The 17,745-nt window shown below is 47.8% G+C and overlaps 1 protein-coding gene across 8 annotated transcripts in view; it reads right to left on the bottom strand.

The window, feature by feature from the left end:
- Positions 1 to 7,030: 7,030 nt before the first annotated feature.
- Positions 7,031 to 17,745, bottom strand: part of ZNF532 (zinc finger protein 532) — a 110,482-nt gene continuing 99,767 nt past the window's right edge. For all 8 annotated transcript variants that reach the window (XM_043558991.1, XM_043558992.1, XM_043558996.1 and 5 more), the window contains 3 exons: positions 13,575 to 13,687; positions 11,080 to 11,227; positions 7,031 to 9,667 (listed from right to left, as the gene is read on the bottom strand). In XM_043558991.1, the coding sequence (XP_043414926.1) occupies positions 9,173 to 9,667; positions 11,080 to 11,227; positions 13,575 to 13,687 (756 nt within the window). In that variant the 3' untranslated portion in view covers positions 7,031 to 9,172. The remainder of the gene's footprint in view (positions 9,668 to 11,079; positions 11,228 to 13,574; positions 13,688 to 17,745) is intronic.

Below are 17,745 nucleotides of genomic sequence, written 5' to 3'. Positions count from 1 at the left end.
TCTTATGGTTTGTGGGTTCGAGCCCCGCATCGGGCTCTGTGCGGACAGCTCGGAGCCTGGAGCCTGCTTCGGAGTCTGTGTCTCCCTCTCTCTCTGCCCCTTCCCCTGCTCACGCTCTGTCTCACTCTGTCTCTCAAAAATAAATAAATGTAATAATAGTGATAATAATAAAAAGAATGACTAAACAGAAAAATCTCTGACACCAGAATTGATTTCCACCTTGTTGTCCATGGTCTAGTCACTCAAACTAGGAGCGGTTCTGCTCTTGTTATTGTGTTAAATACTCCAGCTTTCATCAACCGGGGGAAATATAATGAGCAGAACCCACGTCCACATTTTTTTAAATGTTTATTTTTGGAAGAGAGAGTGAGAAAGCAGAGGAGGGGCAGAGAGAGAGGGAGACAGAGGATCTGAAGCGGGTTCTGCGCTGACAGCAGAGAGCCCAATGCAGGGCTTGAATCCACAAACTGTGAGATCATGACCTGAGTCGAAGCCAGAAGCTTAACCGATTAAGCCACCTAGACACCCCCACACATCCACATTTTAATCATTAACAATAAAAACCATCTGAAATGACTTTAAGGGGCACCTGGATGGCTCAGTCATTTGAGCCTCTGACTTCAGCTCAGGTCACGATCTCGCGGTTCATGAGTTCGAGTCCCACATCAGATTGTCTGCTGTTGGTGCAAAACCTGCTTCAGATCCTCTGTCCCCCTCTGTCTCGGCCCCCCCTCCTGCCCCGCTTGCACGCTCTCTCTCTCAAAATATAAACATTAAAAAAAAAAAGATCTTAAAATCCCACGTATGTAAAAAGGAAAAAGAGGCTCTTACTTGTGGGTAATAGCTCAGGACTCTTCTAATGCCTGTCCCAATCTCTGAGAAATAAAATTATGACTGATCGAGGCTCAAGGGAATGTGGTTGTTTTAGGATGACCTTGTAGGCACCTGTTTCACGCAAGGCGATGTGTTGGGCGTAAACACGGAACCTGAACAGAAAGAACGCCTTCCCTTCCTGAAAGCAGATCTTTATCCTTTCCTGCGGCCGTGGCAATCAGCTGATGCCACCATTAATGCCACTGTCATCTCGTTCAAGTAACTAGCTCTCCAGGAAAGGCCATTCGGCCGCCTTCATCTGGCACTGGCTTTGAGAAAACGAGGATTTGTCTTTGCCGACAAGAATAAAGATCAACCTGATGGAGAAAACAGAACCGGCACCTGCTGCTCTCAGGCTGCAAAATGGAAAACGCCTCTTCTGAGGAAAGGATACGTAGCCACAGATTACAAAGCAGGCAGGGTTCGCGCAAAAGCTCCAGAGGACGACGGACAGTTGACAAATAAGATGTGATGTCAGGGGTGCTAAGTGCCGGGAGGAGAGATACCGCTGGGTAAAGAAGCAGAGAGAGGGGCCCCGGGGTGGCTCAGTCGGGTAAGTATCCGATGTTGGCTCAGGTCACGATCTCGCGGTCTGTGGGTTCGAGCCCCACGTCGGGCTCTGGGCTGACAGCTCGGAGCCTGCAGCCCGTTTTGGATTCCGTGTCTCCCTCCCTGTCTCTGCCCGCCCCCGTTTGTGCTGTCTCTCCCTCCTTAAAAAATAAACGTTAAAAAATTAAAAAGTAAATAAATAAAAAAGAAGCGGAGAGAGGCCAGTGGGTGTGCGCTGTTGGGTCACAGCAAGGTGACTTGCAGAGAGCAAAGGCTCTCTGAGGAAGTGACTTTTGAACAAACCAGAGAGAAAGGAAAAGGCCCTCGTGGAAATAATAACTGAGGGAAGGGCATGCCAAGCAGAGGGAACAGCCAGTGGCAGGCCCTGGGAAAGGCATGCGAACAGGGCACCACAGGAACTGGGGGGCAAGGGAAATGAGGCAGGACACGAGGCTGGTGAGGTGACAGGAAGGTGGGGAGGGAAGGTGTGCTGGGGTCTCACGGCTATCGACACGCACACCCTTCTGTTCGCCTTGGCCAAGTCTCTTCTAATACAACTGATATTGTCATGTTGCTCCGACGGTGTCTTATTCAGAGGGAAGCGAGAGTCTGGGCTTTGAAAATGTCCCACCGTGGGGCGCCTGGGTGGCGCAGTCGGTTAAGCGTCCGACTTCAGCCGGGTCACGATCTCACGGTCCGTGAGTTCGAGCCCCGCGTCGGGCTCTGGGCTGATGGCTCGGAGCCTGGAGCCTATTTCCGATTCTGTGTCTCCCTCTCTCTCTGCCCCTCCCCCATTCATGCTCTGTCTCTCTCTGTCCCAAAAACAAATAAATGTTGAAAAAAAAATTAAAAAAAAAAAAAAAGAAAATGTCCCACCGTGATGACAGCACTGCCCGGATCCCAAACAGGTCAGCGGCTCCTTGAAGGCAGACCAGCTCCCCGCTAAGAAGAGATGCCGAGGAATGTCACTGTCACCATGCCACCAGAATGACTACGTGGCACGTGTCCCTGCTTCTTGGCGACTTTAACCCAATAGTCAAAGCAGAAGCATCGTTTTGGCCAAGTAGCGGCCATTCTGTGCCTGTCGTTTGGCTGCTGGGGGTCAGGGAGGGGGACCTTCAGGCTTCCAGAGTAAGGAGCGAAGACCCATCTCTGGCTGAGACTCGAGCCACGGCAGCCTCCCCCACCCTGGAAAGAGGTCAGACGGCCAACCGACAAAGCCAAGATAAATGCCCATCATCCCGACTTAGAGACACATCTTCTACCCTTTCCATGGTAGGGTCATTCCCTTTGTCATATGTGGTTCCGCTTCCTCCTGACTTGTCAGTATCAGGCCACCCTCTCCAGTCAGCAGATCTGTGTTTGCCCTGTTCTTAAGGAAAAAAAAAGAAAAAGAGAGAGAGAGAGAAAAAAATTGATGTTTATTATCCAGAAACACCCGATCGAGTTAAACTTGGCGTAACCTGACCTGAAGGTCAGAAAGTTACTCTTGGACTAACCCCACACTTTCTGGAACTGAGTTGGAGGTGTGATACAGTGGACTGGAATTACAGAGTTCCCCTAGATGAGTACGTCGTCTTGCGACGGACCGTGTTTAGAAACAGAACTGCTATGGTAGTATAATTTACGATCGTAACTATAAGAAGAGCTCCAGAATAAGCAGCTTGTGATAAAATAGCAAAGCAAAATTGAATAATCAGTTGCCTTAAATACCGTGACACATTATAAACGGCGCTGTTTCAGGAGTCAGAACTAACCTCGTAAATTGAATTTGGAAAGTAGCAAAGAATATTTTCTGGGAAACGCTATTCTGTTTCCTTAGGTAAAAATAACCACTAAGGAAAGGGTATAATTCCAGGATAAACCTGGAGAAGTAATTAGAAAGAAAAAGTAAATGTGGAATCCAAAGTGCCCTGCTGCAGCGAACAGCCAGCCTACAAGGGGACAAAATGCACGTAGGCAATGAAACAAGTACAAAGCACGCTTTTCTTTTTTTTTTTTTCAACGTTTATTTATTTTTGGGACAGAGAGAGACAGAGCATGAACGGGGGAGGGGCAGAGAGAGAGGGAGACACAGAATCGGAAACAGGCTCCAGGCTCCGAGCCATCAGCCCAGAGCCTGACGCGGGGCTCGAACTCCCGGACCGTGAGATCGTGACCTGGCTGAAGTCGGACGCTTAACCGACTGCGCCACCCAGGCGCCCCTGAAGCGCGCTTTTCTGAAAGCTTGTGCGAGGCGTCTGATTGTTACAATGTTCCGGTACCCCAGATCCATCGTGCATCCTTCTCTGTCCTGCTCTGTGCCCAGCACACTGATATTCCGGGTTACTGGGGCTTGTCTTCTAGACTGGCTTTGGCCAGTGGGAGGTGATGGCAGGAAATCTCTGAGTGGGTGGCAACGAGCTTCCCTCTAATTTCCATCCCACACCCTCCTCGCTTCACTGTGGCTCTAGGCCCGGCCCTGCTCGGCAGGCCTGGGGCTGGTAAGGGCTCCCCACCATTGCTAAGTCCCGGGGTGCCTCCAGGCCCCACCTTCTGCGATAATCCCTTCCTTAATTTCTTTGAAGTTAAACCTTTCTTAGTGTGCTATTTGTGTCCTGCTAAGAGCCTAATTCATAAAGGATCTAATGCTGGGCACTCCCAGATCTACCTTTCCAATAAAGATAGTGAATAGAAATGAGCAAACCCCCAGAAAAACATAGGCTGAGGACAGCTTTATCATCCACTGCATTGAGTCTACTAAAATGTTCATCAAAATCTACCAGGACAGTAGGAGGGAGAAACAGATGTGAAAAGAGAATGTTCTGTTCTATAGGGAAAACTAGCAGTAGCCAAGTTTCAGATTCAGCCTCTTAGCCAAATCGTGTGGACCAAGGCTGGACTATTTCAAAATAGGAGGTTTGGGGGCGATGGTGACAATGCAAATACAACCGGCTAGTCCAGAAGCTTCTGGCGAAGAAAGAGAGGCTCTTTGCAAAGATCTAAGTGCACACTGTCCTATCCCAAAAGTTGACAATGAACTCTGTAGGGATAGGAGGTTCAGAACTGCAAAAAGAAACTCGAAGTACACAAGGAGATTCAAGGGTCCATTTAAGCAAAGAATGACTCGGGCAGATTAGGAGCCAAGTGTTTAAGGCAACAAACTCTAGGTTCCTTATTTAGAAAATGTACACTTAGGATGAAGAGCTCCAATATGGGACCCTGACGGCTTCTGATTCCCAAGGGGAGCGTGTTTTGGTGTAACATTTATAAATGGTACAAGCAGCGTTCCACAGTTAGCACATCCCTCTTTATTTTCAGACAATTCTTTGGATAGTTCAATGGTTCCAATAAGTCCTATTTTATTTTATGAAGTTCTCCAACTGTATTTTCTTCCACACACGCCCCTCCCACCCCTTCTGCTTGGGCTTCTTAAAAAAAAAAAAAGGTGCCTGGGTGGCTCAGTCGGTTGAGTATTCAACTCTTGATTTGGGTTCAGGTCACGATCCCAGGGTCGTGGGATGGACCTCCACCTTGGGCTCCTCGCAGCGTGTGGAGCCTGCTTGGGATTCTCTCTCTCCCTCTGCCCCTCTAGACCCCCGCTCTCTCTCTCTCTCTCTCTCAAACAAAAGACCAGTGCTCACAGCATGATGAATATAGTAACATGAAATAATATATTTACCTTGGCCAAAGTTTCCAACAGTAAATTTCCCTGTTGGTCAAAGACCCTGGGACAGCACTCACTAGCCCTCTGACCTGGAGAAGCGCCCACCGGAGCTTCGGGGCGGAACAGTTGTTCTTTGGAATACTTCCTGGAGCAGGAGCCAAGAATTGGCAGAGAATGTGTTTGGGAGGAAGAAGTGGTCTACGCCAGGAAGTCTGAGCAGATGTCTTCATTTTATTAGTCTTCATCACCTTGTTGGCATTCTTCTTCATGCATTACTGTTACTAAATTACTGATAAAATCGTCCAACAAAAACATACCTTGTGTGTATATCTAGAGTGCAAACTTTCCCATAACCAGCTGTCATTTTGACTTCCGTATTTCTATTTAAGTAATCTAAACCTCAAAAGAAAGAAGTCTGGTTCCCTCTTTTGTGTTCCACGGCATGGAATCTTCTCTTGATACCACTTCTGAAATGCCACCTATAAGCACAGCTCCTTTCCAGGCCGACCTTCCCACCCTGGGCTAAGTCCTCATGATGATGGCTGGGTCGACACCATGCCTATACCGATTTAAACGTTGGTCCTTGATGGCCATTTATGCTGCCCAAGTATGTGCAGCCTCCTCTTCTGGGCGCTTGGTAGGATGGTACTCCCAGCCTCCTTGTGAGGAGGTGGGAACACGTGACTGGTTTTGGCCAATGAGCTGTGAAGAATAACATCTATCGCTTCTGGGCCACAGCATTTCATCGCACGTTTCCTTTGCCACGGGAACCAGCAACTTTTGTGACAGAGGGTTAAGGGGACAAGATTTGGAGCAATGTCTCCAGTCAACCCACAACAAACATCCAAGGTGACCAAGAAACCAGCCTTGCTGTTTTAAATTTTCTTTAATGTTTTTATTTATTTTTGAAGGAGAGAGCCAGAGCATGAGCGGGGGAGGAGCAGACAGAGAGAGGGAGACACAGAGTTCGAAGCAGCCTCCAGGCTCCGAGCTGTCAGCACAGAGCCCGATACGGGGCTCGAACTCAGAAACCATGAGATCGTGACCTGAGCCGAAGTCGGACGCTTAACCGACTGAGCCACCCAGGCGCCCCAAGCCTTGCTGTTTTAAGACATTGAGAGTTAGGGTTGTAACCACAGCAGAATCTAACCTATCGTGGTTGAAACACCCCTCCACCATCCATCCAAAACACGGCCACCGACCAGTCTGGTTATACCACTCCCCTGTCCAAATATCCATTATCTGAGTACAAACCCCTCAATCTATCATTCAAGGCTCTTTGCAAGTTGGCCTGAGCCTATCCTGTAAGCCTCAGCTCCACCTCCCCACCCAAGAGAGGAGACGGGCTTCCTAAGAATTCACGGAGCATGCCCCAGTTTCTGCCTTTGGTCTGAATATGCCCCGTTTCCCAAATGCTCGCATCCACCGCCCTATCCAGGTCTACCGCCAAGGAAGAATGGGTGCAACTCACGAGTCCCACCGTGGGCTTCTGTTCAGCACGTACACCATGTTACCCCCAAGTACTCACGTCTTCCGTTAATGGCTAAGAATTGTCCACAGAGGCCCTTGCCAATTCCGCTCCCTCTTCCTGGAACTCCTAGAAGTCTTGCTATTTTGTCCTTCTGGACTTCGAAGCTCTTCCGTACGTCCCACCTCCTTACCTGTGTGCTGTATTCCAGGTCATTTCTTCACGACCTGTCTTCCAGCTCACCAGGCCGCTCTCCAGGTGCATCAACCAGGCTCCCTCCCGTGGCTACAGCCCTGTGTGCTGGGCTACTCTGGATCTCTACTGCTTTTTCCTTTTGGATCTCAGGGCATTTTTCGAAACGTTCTTGGATGCTCAGCTAGGCATTTAGAGATGCTAACTTTACATTAGCAAGCATTTCCGGGGGATTTAAGAGTAGAGAGACTTCCGGTTTCTCTTATAAAAGCCAGATAGCGCCACAAACAAAAATTCTAGTGTCGTGTTTCGCACATACTTTTTATTGTTCAGTAAATGAATATTTGTCAATATGTACATAAACACAGAGAGCGAGCGCTAAGATTTCGAGCAAGAGCGTCTGGGTTCTAATACGCAAAGCCACTTACCAGCTGTGAGGGCTCAGGCAAAGAACGGAATCGGAGCTCAGCTTCCTCAACTGTAAAACTAGACCATTAAGACCCGTGCGGCCCACCGCACAGGTTTATTGCAAGGTTCAAATGCAGAAACACATGAAAGTGCTATGAATACACCTTAGAGCAATACAAGTATAAATAGAACAAGTAACAGCAATTGAATTTCAAGCGTGGGAATACTTAATGACGCCCTTGCGTTATACCCACGAAATCGATGGCAGTCAACGAGAAAGCGACAAAAGAGCGGAGCGCTAACGAGAACGCACGTGCCATTCTCCGGAGGGGGAAAGAGTTCTGCAACATCCTGTAGTCCTGTCCCTGCGACTACTCGCTTCCTAAACTTCACGAAGATGTCAGAGACCCACCATCAATGACTCTCTCACAGAAGCGCAAGGGCCAATGTCCCACGTTTATTTACATACGAAATGTGTTTAATACAGTTATGACGGATGTAGTGCGTAACAGCGGACAGCGCCGAGACCTTCCGAGGAACCGAACGTTGACTACAGCATATCATGCAAGTGCCTATATATACACAAAACGGAATTCCTTTTTCGTAAAAATAAAAAGTACAAAACGTGTTCCGGGATAAATACAAGGTATAAAATGCCAAAGAAAACACAGAAACGAAAACTGAAAAATAGGAACGCTCCCAGAGAACTATAAACGGAAGGGACAGAGGAGTGCCCACCCCTGCTGTGCTTTGATAAAGCGGAACTACTAATATTAAAGAGACTTATTGAAATGACCGAACTGAGGCCGGGCGGCTCAGCGCGTGACCGAGCGGCCGATCGCGACACGCGGGTTGCTGCATTGATAGGTCGGAGGTGGAGTTGTGCATCTCAACTCCAAGTACCAGAACGTTTGGCAGTAGCACCCCAGAACAGGAAACGCCAGCTCTTTCGACGGCAAAGGGTTCAGAAGGGTTAAGTCAACTGGGAGGTTTTTTTTCTTTGTTCCTGTCAAGAGCCAGAGAAATACTTGATATTTTTAGTTGTGTCTTCGTAGGAGTTGATAAATTCCATGACAAAAACTCGACTATCTAAATCTACTGGTCTAGCTACATATGTGTCACTGTTACAGTAGTCCAGCCCTTGGGTGACTTGATCTCCTTGTGTTCTTTCAGCCAGCCTTGCAGATCGGCCCAGAAAAACCCCCAGCCCCTGGTTTTCCCCTGGCAACGCCCTTCTTCCCCGTTCCGGAATGGAGCGGAGGATAAATCCATGCGCTTTACTGTAGAGGCCTGGCCTACGTTCTGATCCATCACTGGGAAGGAAGCTACCTGCAGGCTGCTTTAAACACGGTCGGGCGTGGCCTGGAAGAAGATGCCAGACGCCGGAGTGCGGTCACACGGGACAGGTGCACTCGCCGGCTTAGAGCAGGCACGTTGAGGGTAGTGCTAAGACACTTAAAAGTCCCTAGTGTTTCTGAGACCCACAATAACCTACAATTTATATAGTGAATTCTAAAAATTAAAAACACTAAAAAAGGCATTATCTTAGCCTGCAATTAGTTAACCCATTCAAATCTGTAACATACAAAATGGTTTATTTGAATTCAGGAACTGCCCCTGTTGCTAAGAACTCTGTGTTTAAAGAAACAGTACAAAAAGAAAAAAAAAGTCTAACCCCCCAAAAAAACCAAAAACCAAAAACCAAAACCCAAGGAACAAACAAACAAACAAAAAAACCAAAGACCGAGAAAAGAAAACCTCAAAACATTTTTTCACTAAATACTGATACAAACATGTAACAAAGAGTATAAAAAGTTATTCATTTAAATATATACAAACTCTTTGAAACTCAAATACTGTTTTCATACTTATCGAGGAGGATATACACGACCAGGTGGAGAAGGTACACTGGAAGAGAATATATTGCAACAGCCTAGACGGTACTGTTAACTCTATTATACTGCAAACTTTTTGTAACAAAAATGTCTCTTTGATTCCAATGTGGACAGGGATTCTCCTTACAGGAAGGTCTGTGGCTATTTCTCGGCCGAACTCACTCTTTTGGATTTAATGAAGGCCATGCCGTGTGTCCGCATGTGGGCGTTTAAGGCAGCTTCAGTCTCGAACGTCTTTGCGCACACCTTGCACTTGCGGTCTGACACCGCGCCGTCGGGCGCCTCGTCCTCGCGGCTGGGCTTGTTCTCCTGCTGGTTCTCCTCCCCGGCCCCGTTCTGCTTCGACACCGGCTGCGGCTCCTTCAGCTTGTGCACGATGAACAGGTGCCTGGACAGCGACACGTGCGACGTGTAGCAGAGGCCGCACTCGCGGCACTGGTAGGAGGAGCCGTCTGACTTGTGCTGAGGGATGTGTTCGTGGAACTGCAGCAGGTTTTCGGTGGTGAAGCCGCACACGGCACACTTGTGAACCTTGAACACGTTGATCTTCAGCTTCTTCAGCGGCTGGGTGATCGCCCCTCTGGGCGGTCTGAACTCCAGCACGGGTTCTTCCAACTTGCGCTTGGGACTGGGAACCTTGGAGGGAAGAGAACAACGTGGACGACACGCGTGAAAATCGCTCTGCCCCGCGGGTGACAAACCACCAGTTCTCCCAGGCCCCGAGAGCTGCTGGGACAAGTGGTGTGAGCTTCGGGCTTCGGGGGCTCCCACAGCGGCCCCAGGAAAGCAAAGCGGGCCATGGAACGGGGGGGTGGGAAGCAGAGGGGGCGGGGTTGTTAGGCTGCAAGGCACAGTCAGAGACGGCCCCGGTGTGGGTGACGTTGGCACAGCGGCCCGCTGCGGTGAGGACAGGCGTCCAGGCGGGCGGGGGAGCCGAGGCGGGAGGCAGCCTGGGGGACAGAAGGGAGGCCAGGGGGCTGCAGCCGTGACCAGGTGGTGTGGACGGGAGGCAGGGGGCGGGGCAGAGAAAAGGTCAGGACTTTGCCTTTCCCGAGGCTGGGATGGAGAGCTGCTAGAAGCCCGGCTGGTCTGGGAGCCGAGCTTTCCCGCACACTCACCTTCGTCACACGGCTGACCCGCAGGCCATGCTCTTCCCCTCCCGCTCCCATCTGCCTGAATCTGAGCCACATTAAATCCCTCGTTTCCAGCTGGCCAGGAGTCCAAGCCAGAGGGACAGCCCCTCCTGCCCGCTCTGCGGCCCACCTCTTCTCTGTCCTGTTGACAGGGCACCACTCATACATGGCCTTGACCTGGAGCTGCCCCTGCACATGCATCCTTTAATTCCACCCCCACCCCCACCCCCACCACTGGAGGGGAGAAGATTACAAACTAATGAGACACTAGTCGGACTCGTATCCTGATTAGGCTTTACTCAGTGATCGGCTCCCCCATCGCGCACACTCGGGCTGTAACCCAGTGTGACATTCCAGACACAGCCCAGTGCCAAAGCCAGCAGAGAGATCTCCTAAATGTCTGCCGAACTGCTTGCTGCCTCTCCGATCGTGCTTGCCACACACGCGCCTAACACACACGTTAACGGTCCTGCTGCTGGTTCAAGTTCGCTAGCCACTGACCTAAGAAATAAGGCAGAGATGTACGGTTTTATCTTTTACCATCGTGAAGCGAAACTAAGGAGAAGCCCTTCATTTTTACTTGGTACCTTTCACAACCGACATACTGCCAACCAGAAAAGCCATCTAGCTTTCTACCTTCTGGCTAAGAGCCAACTGATGAGCGTCCACAGAAAATTTTATCATTTCTGTACACAAGTAGATCCCTCAAGCTGCTTCTGGAAAGATGTAGAAGAAACTTAGCACCTTTTAGGGGCAGGATGAAAGATAAGAATGGGTGTACGGGGAGCTGACCTATTGTTTTATAAGCTTTGCGCACAGTCCTGGGTAACTGCGGCGGAACTTAAACGAAGAGAGTGAATGGAAAAAGCAAGTCAACACAATTTCACTGTAAAGAGAACATTTGCCATGTTTGACCTTGGCATCTTCTTTTATTTCTGTTTCCTCCTCGTTGGTGGCTTCTGTCATTTCTTTCAAGTCAGGATCCTTGATTCCGTGCATGAGTTGGATATGTTTCTCCAGCATCAACCGTTTCGTAAAGGTGCGCCTAGAGTCTGGGCAGTGCCTGTGGGGCAAAGACAAGGAGGTAACCTGCCTGCTGAAAAGTACCCCACGCCGAAGAACACCCTCTCTACCGAAGGGACCTTCGCCAGCCAACACTACGCTCAGCGGGGTCAAGATGATCTGTGTGAGGGGCGCCTGGGTACCTCGGTCGGTTAAGCGTCCCACTTCGGGTCAGGTCACGATCTCACGGTTCGTGAGTTTGAGCCCCACGTGGGGCTCGGTGTTGACGGCCAGCGCAGAGCCTGCTTGGGACCCTCTCTCCACCCCCCTCCGTCCCTCCCCCACTCTCTCTCTCAAAAGGAAAGAAATGAACTTAAACAAACAAACAAAGATCTTTGCGAATACCGATGGCCCAAAATGAAACAGCAGTTCTGCCATGAACTGCAGTTTCCAGCGTGTGAGAAACATTTTTGCGGTTTCTGTAGAAAGCTTTCTGTCGGTTTTGGCGTCTCGGTAGGATCAGCCTAATTCAGTTTGGCTGGGGTGTTTACTTATTCTCTAGATCTGGTTAAAGTGTTACTTCATTTAGAATTCTAGGTGACTTTCATTTTTAAATCGAGGGTATCGAATTTCAGAAGTTTTCTTTACAATGACTCCGTGTTCCCTCAAAATTTACGGCATAAGAGATACTTTAATATGGAAAAAGTCCCTCCCGGATTCCTTCATGTGGATGTTAATTATTCCTGTCCACTCCGCCATAACAAAGAGAAGACAGGGTGTGTGGCCCTGTTAAATTCCTCACCAGGGCACAAACTCGGTATCACAGCACTGAAATTCATGTGTTCATTCAGTTGACTGAAATGTAGAAAACTCAACAGATAGCCAATAAAGGTCAATCTTTTAAGTTTTCATTTCATCTCTGTGGGGGGGGGGGGGGGACCCAAACCTGTCGATTATGAATAGTTTTTCTTTAGAAGATAAGAATTCGCCATTTTCTTAATGCAATGGACCAAAAACAGGTTTAGGGAAAAAAAAAGAAAGAGAAGTGAATGACCGTGGTGACTACAGGTGCCATAAGGCAGACATCAAGAATCCACTGCAGTGAAGGAGGGTGAAAATACCTCGTGGTCTTACGCAGAATCAAATTTACTGCCTTCAAAAAGCCTTCTGGAGATGTTGTAATGATTGGCCCCACACCCTGATGGTTTCGTGTTAGAGACACCACCCCCCCCCCCCCCCCCCCGGCAGGGGCAGCCCCGGGAGCCCGTGCCAACCCCGCACCACAAAGGAAATCGGCCAGACGATCCGAGCATCTTACTGCCTTACGGTGTCTCCGGGGAGAAATACACAAAACCCGTCCGAGGAGGAAGGACTAAGCCACGCCAGACTCCCTTCCTACCTTCTTCTCAGCCAGGGCCTCCTTCTAAGTCCTCCCATCCTTCCGGCGCAGTCTCAAACATGCAGGCCTGATTCACAGAATGTTCTCACCTCACCGAAATCACTCCCGGCTTTAATTTCACTGCAGGAGTTGTCTACGTCCTGGTTTTCCTGCCCGAGCAACTCTCCCTAACTCATCAAGAATAGTGAAGCCTTGAGGAACAGACAGCCAACCATCACACGTGTCCTGAGACACACGGTCCTCTGTGCCCTGCTCTGATCATGTCACACGCTACGTGCTGGCTACATGGCTTCCGTGTCTGTTAGTTCTCTCCCTGTTACGAGAAGTGCCTTAAAGTAAGTAAGCCTGTTACCAGCTCACTTGAGGCATGTTCTGGTTGAGTGGCTGATAAAGCTTTTTCACTAACGATATGACAAGTTCCGATTTTCATATCCAAAGAGGTAGCTCAGGACGGTCCAGAGTGGCATCACCACCCACTCGATGTGTTGGCCTACTCCATTCCTTGACTTTGACCTCTGAGCCAAATGTGTGCGCTGGGAAAAGGCTGCCCCTGCGTTAGGGAAAACAGTCCGGCCTAGGACAGAGTCCCCGACCGGGCCCCATCAGGGTCTGCTCTGAATCAGTCAACTGGACAATCAACCTGCCAATCAAAGCTGGCAAATCCCTGCGCTTATAGAGACCAAAAAGCATCTCATTCACCTGTGCACCTGCAAAGCAACCACTTCTCCAAAACGCTCAGGTATATAAAATCTATCCCTCTGGACAACAGGTAAGGAAGGACCCAGGCACGTACACAGGGTATGCCAGAAACTCCTGTTTATTTTACTATTGTTAAGTGTTATGGCCCAGTCAAGAAACTGTTACGTCGCAACAATAGAACAGCACTAAAAAGTGAAATCTATAACCTGCAGCACAGAAATGGAGCGTTGATGGCAAAATATGAAAAGCCGTAGAAAAGTCCCAGCATTATCCTTTTACCGTGCTTCGCACGTTAGAAATGAGGACTTACGAGCAGGTGTAAACTTTCCTGATGCCTTTGTGCTTGATCCGATTGTGACGGCACAGGCTGTGTGAGGAGCTGAAAGATTTGTCACACTGGCGGCAAGGGTGTTTTTTCATTTGCTTTGTTAGGAGAAAAGAGATAGAAAGTCACTTAAGAGAACAAAAACAGAACTGCTTTAAAAATTAAGAACTCTTTCGTAACAGTTGGCCTTACATAATCCTCACTGCTTCGCAATACAAAGACAAAACTAACAGATTCTTCTTAATACATAGTAAAAAGGAAGGGCAGGGGTGGGGTAACCGTGAAGGGACTAATTTCTGGAGAATCGGAGAAACGTGATGAGAGTAAAATATTAAATATTTTTCTCAAAACACTTACGGTTTTGACTCAACACAAACCCCCAGGTATCTGAAAACATAAAATTTCTTTGCAAAAGAGATACAGCTGTTATTTTTAAATAGCAGATACAAGGGGCGCCTGGGTGTCTTAGCTGGTTGAGCGTCAGACTCTTTTTTTTTTTTAATTTTTTTTTCAACGTTTATTTATTTTTGGGACAGAGAGAGACAGAGCATGAATGGGGGAGGGGCAGAGAGAGAGGGAGACACAGAATCGGAAACAGGCTCCAGGCTCCGAGCCATCAGCCCAGAGCCGGATGCGGGGTTCGAACTCACGGACCGCGAGATCGTGACCTGGCTGAAGTCGGACGCTTAACCGACTGCGCCACCCAGGCGCCCCGAGCGTCAGACTCTTAATTCTGGCTCGGATCATGTCAGCTGTGAGCTTGGGCCCCGCGCGCTGGGCATGGAGACTGCCAGAGACTCTCTCTCCCTCTGCCCCTCCCCTGGCTGTGATATAAACAAATAAACAAATAGCTAGCAGATACTATACAAAAACATAATTCTTCAGTGAACACCAAATAAAACCATTACTTACTTTGGCACATCCAGAGAGAATGTTAACTTGTCCACTATGCGCTTTTAAATGAAATCTCGAGCTAATTTTAAGCCTTTTGACTGTCCCCCTCAATGATTAAGTTAACTGTTCCTTACATAAGGGAAGAGTTTTCCAAAAGGCCCCTTGAATACTACCATTTGGTTATTTCAAGAACGCACAGGTTGGAAAGCACCTTATGCAGTCTGCCATTAGAATACACGGCCCGTGTGTATGAGGGTCGGGGGACAGTGACAGAGCAGGAGAAAGCTATCAAGAGACGAAAACCAAAGTTAAAAGTTTCCTAACTTGGCTACGACATGATTATGTGAATTCAACACATTCTCATGTGGACCCTTGGAAGAGGAGTGGCGTAACCTAAAAGCACGTTCTTTGGGTACAAGATGCACTGAAGTCTCGAATGAAACGGTGTCGCATCACAAGGAAATCCGATCAAGAAATAACTGCCAGCCTCACGAATAGCACAAAATTTGGCAAAATTAAAAATAGGGTTGAAGTAAAAACAAGTTCTCATGTGAAATAACATTACTGTTTATGGCAAGAAGAAGGGATAAGCAAAGCAATTGTGGGCTAAGTGGTTAAAGAAAGGATACAATTTTTTTTTGGGGGGGGGAGTTTTATTTACTTATTTCTGAGAGAGAGACAGAGACAGCATGAGCGGGAGAGGGGCAGAGAGAGAGAATCCCAGGCAGGCTCCGTGCTGCCAGCACAGAGCCCGATGCAGGATGCGAACCCACGAAACTGTGAGATCATGACCTGAGCTGAAACCAAGAGTTGGACGCTTAACTAACTGAGCCACCCAGGAGCCCGGAAAGAATAAATATTTTAAATAATTGTTTTTATATTAATCACTTGACAAATATGCCCCTTGTTCAAACTGGTAAGCAAATCTATTTAAGTGATTGGGTTTGGCTCTGGAGGACCAGAAATGGGTTGGCACCTTGTCTCTACCGCTCGTGCATCGAACCGTATGACCCTGGGAAAGTGTCTCCATAAACACCCAGTCCCCAAACTTAGGGTGGGGATCACAACAGTGCCTTCCTCAGAGAGTGCTGGGGGAAGAAAGGGCCGGTGGTGAATTAGTCAGCACAGTGCTTGGGACACAGAGAAATCCTCAATAAATATTCTTTTCTGAATAACAATAAAATATCCAAATTCATTTTAAGAGAGTCGAAAATACTATCTTTTAAATAAAACACATCAGTCTGTTAAGTGTTTAAAAACCTAGGCAGAAGCAAAGGAGGACATTTCTTCTCCGTGCCAAAGCATTGCTTTTATCATTTTCCTGGGATATTATGAGAATAATGTCTGTGAGGGAGGGAGGGAGGGAGGGAAGGAGAGAGAGAGAGAGAGAACAGAGCAAATAACCAACTAATGCCTCTGAGCCACACTCTTTTCCCAAAGGTATTCCTTCATAAACATCTTGATCACATAACATAGACAATTCCCTAGAGTCTTGGATTAGCATTTATGAAACCAGAGAATAAGAGCTTTCTTTTTTGTTTGTTTTTGAGAGAGAGAGAGAGAGAGAGAGAGAGAGAGAGAGCGAGCATGATAGGAGGAGGGGCAGAGAGAGAGGGAGACACAGAATCTTGAAGCAGGCTCCAGGCTCCGAGATGTCAGCACAGAGCCCGGCCTGGGGCTCGAACTTACAAACCATGAGATCAAGACCTGAGCCAAAGTCAGACGCTTAACCGACTGAGCCACCCAGGTACCCCAAGAGGTTTCTTTAGAATAAAAAGCTTTAAGAACAGTCACGGAAGTCCTACGTACATAAGCCTAATGTCCAATTCCTACTGAGTTTTATACGTAGAAGATGGACAATGTTAAGATCACCCAGAAGAGTCGAAACACAAGGCATTTTTCTAAAAGCGAGAAGGTTGTAGCAAATCATCATAAAACATGTAGAGAACGGACATATATCTTTCTAACTATATAACAAAGGCAAGAGGCTTCAGAGGAATGCAAACTGAGTTTTCCATTACGATGAAGAATTTAAAATTCCATTTCTTGTTATGGTATCATTATGTTAATGTTAAATTAAAAAAATCTTTTTAAGATTTTATTTGTTTAAGTAATCTCTATACCCATTGTGGGGCTCAAACTCACAACCCCGAGATCAAGAGTCCCCACGCTCCACTGACTGGGCCAGCCAGATGCCCCCAAATCAAAATTTTAATAGAGAAATATCAATAGAGAAATCCTCAGTAGGTAATAAATTAAATGAGCAGCTCAGCTGAATCAATAATTACTGTTTTCAAAAAGAACTGACAACGGGTGAGATATTCTTTTCCAGCGTCTTTATGAAAAAATGCAGAAACGAGCGGTGAAATCCCCAAACAATGGAGCAGGGTTTCAAAATCACTGGTGACAGGAAAATTACTGGTTTAAACACCAGCTTCCTGATCAAACCTGCCGTGTTCCCATTACCTAAGAAAACAAGTGACTCCCTTCTTTGTTCAGTTTTAAATACTAACTTATTTAAAGGGGCTCTGCCTAATTTATTTTCGTAACTTTTGCCTTCAGTGTTATAATAGCTCACACGGCCTCTTTCTGACACAGAAAGCAATTTTTACCAACCAAACAAAAATGGAAAAAACGGTATCGAGAAAGCGTCAAGTGCCATTGTCCTTCTGTTTGTCAAGGTCATTTGCTTCCTCCTGGCCCCAGTGTAGCGCAAGCTGGTATTGAAGGAACTTGGGCCTCGCGTGGACTTTTTGTAGTTGGGTTTTCCCGCTCAATGAGGAGTTATTTTGTTTTTAAATAGAGCTCTTTAAAAAAATGGTGGACGAATAAGCTGGCAGGGTCTGAGTATTTTTGAAAACTTTAAATGTCCATTTAAACATTTACCCGGGTCCATTTCCTACACTTTTTCCCTAGTTTCCCATTTTTGCCTCCCTCACCTTCACATTCTTTAGGAAAGCAGTGGTTTCTCTTAGCAAATTCCTTTGCTCTGCGCGCCCTAGCCTTGGGCTCAAGGTCTGAGCTCTGGGATTTCCAAGGCCCCTGAAGGCCATTCTTTCATGGATGGCACTCGGTGAATGTGCTTTGGATCGCCATGGGCTCTCACAACCAGACACTGCCCATTCTGGTAACTAGTCCCTTCTTGTCTCTTGGCTTGAAGCCCTCTTTCTGTTTCAGGTGACTCTGAAGAAGTCAGAGGGAGAAAAGGCCCCACCTCAGACATTCCTGCCTCCATGAGGTTCTCTGCCTCCCACCAACATGT

The sequence above is a fragment of the Prionailurus bengalensis genome, chromosome D3 (assembly GCF_016509475.1).
Source record: "Prionailurus bengalensis isolate Pbe53 chromosome D3, Fcat_Pben_1.1_paternal_pri, whole genome shotgun sequence".
NCBI lineage: Eukaryota > Metazoa > Chordata > Mammalia > Carnivora > Felidae > Prionailurus > Prionailurus bengalensis.
Note: the sequence above shows the minus strand (reverse complement) of the source record. Positions and strands in the feature narration are given on the sequence as shown.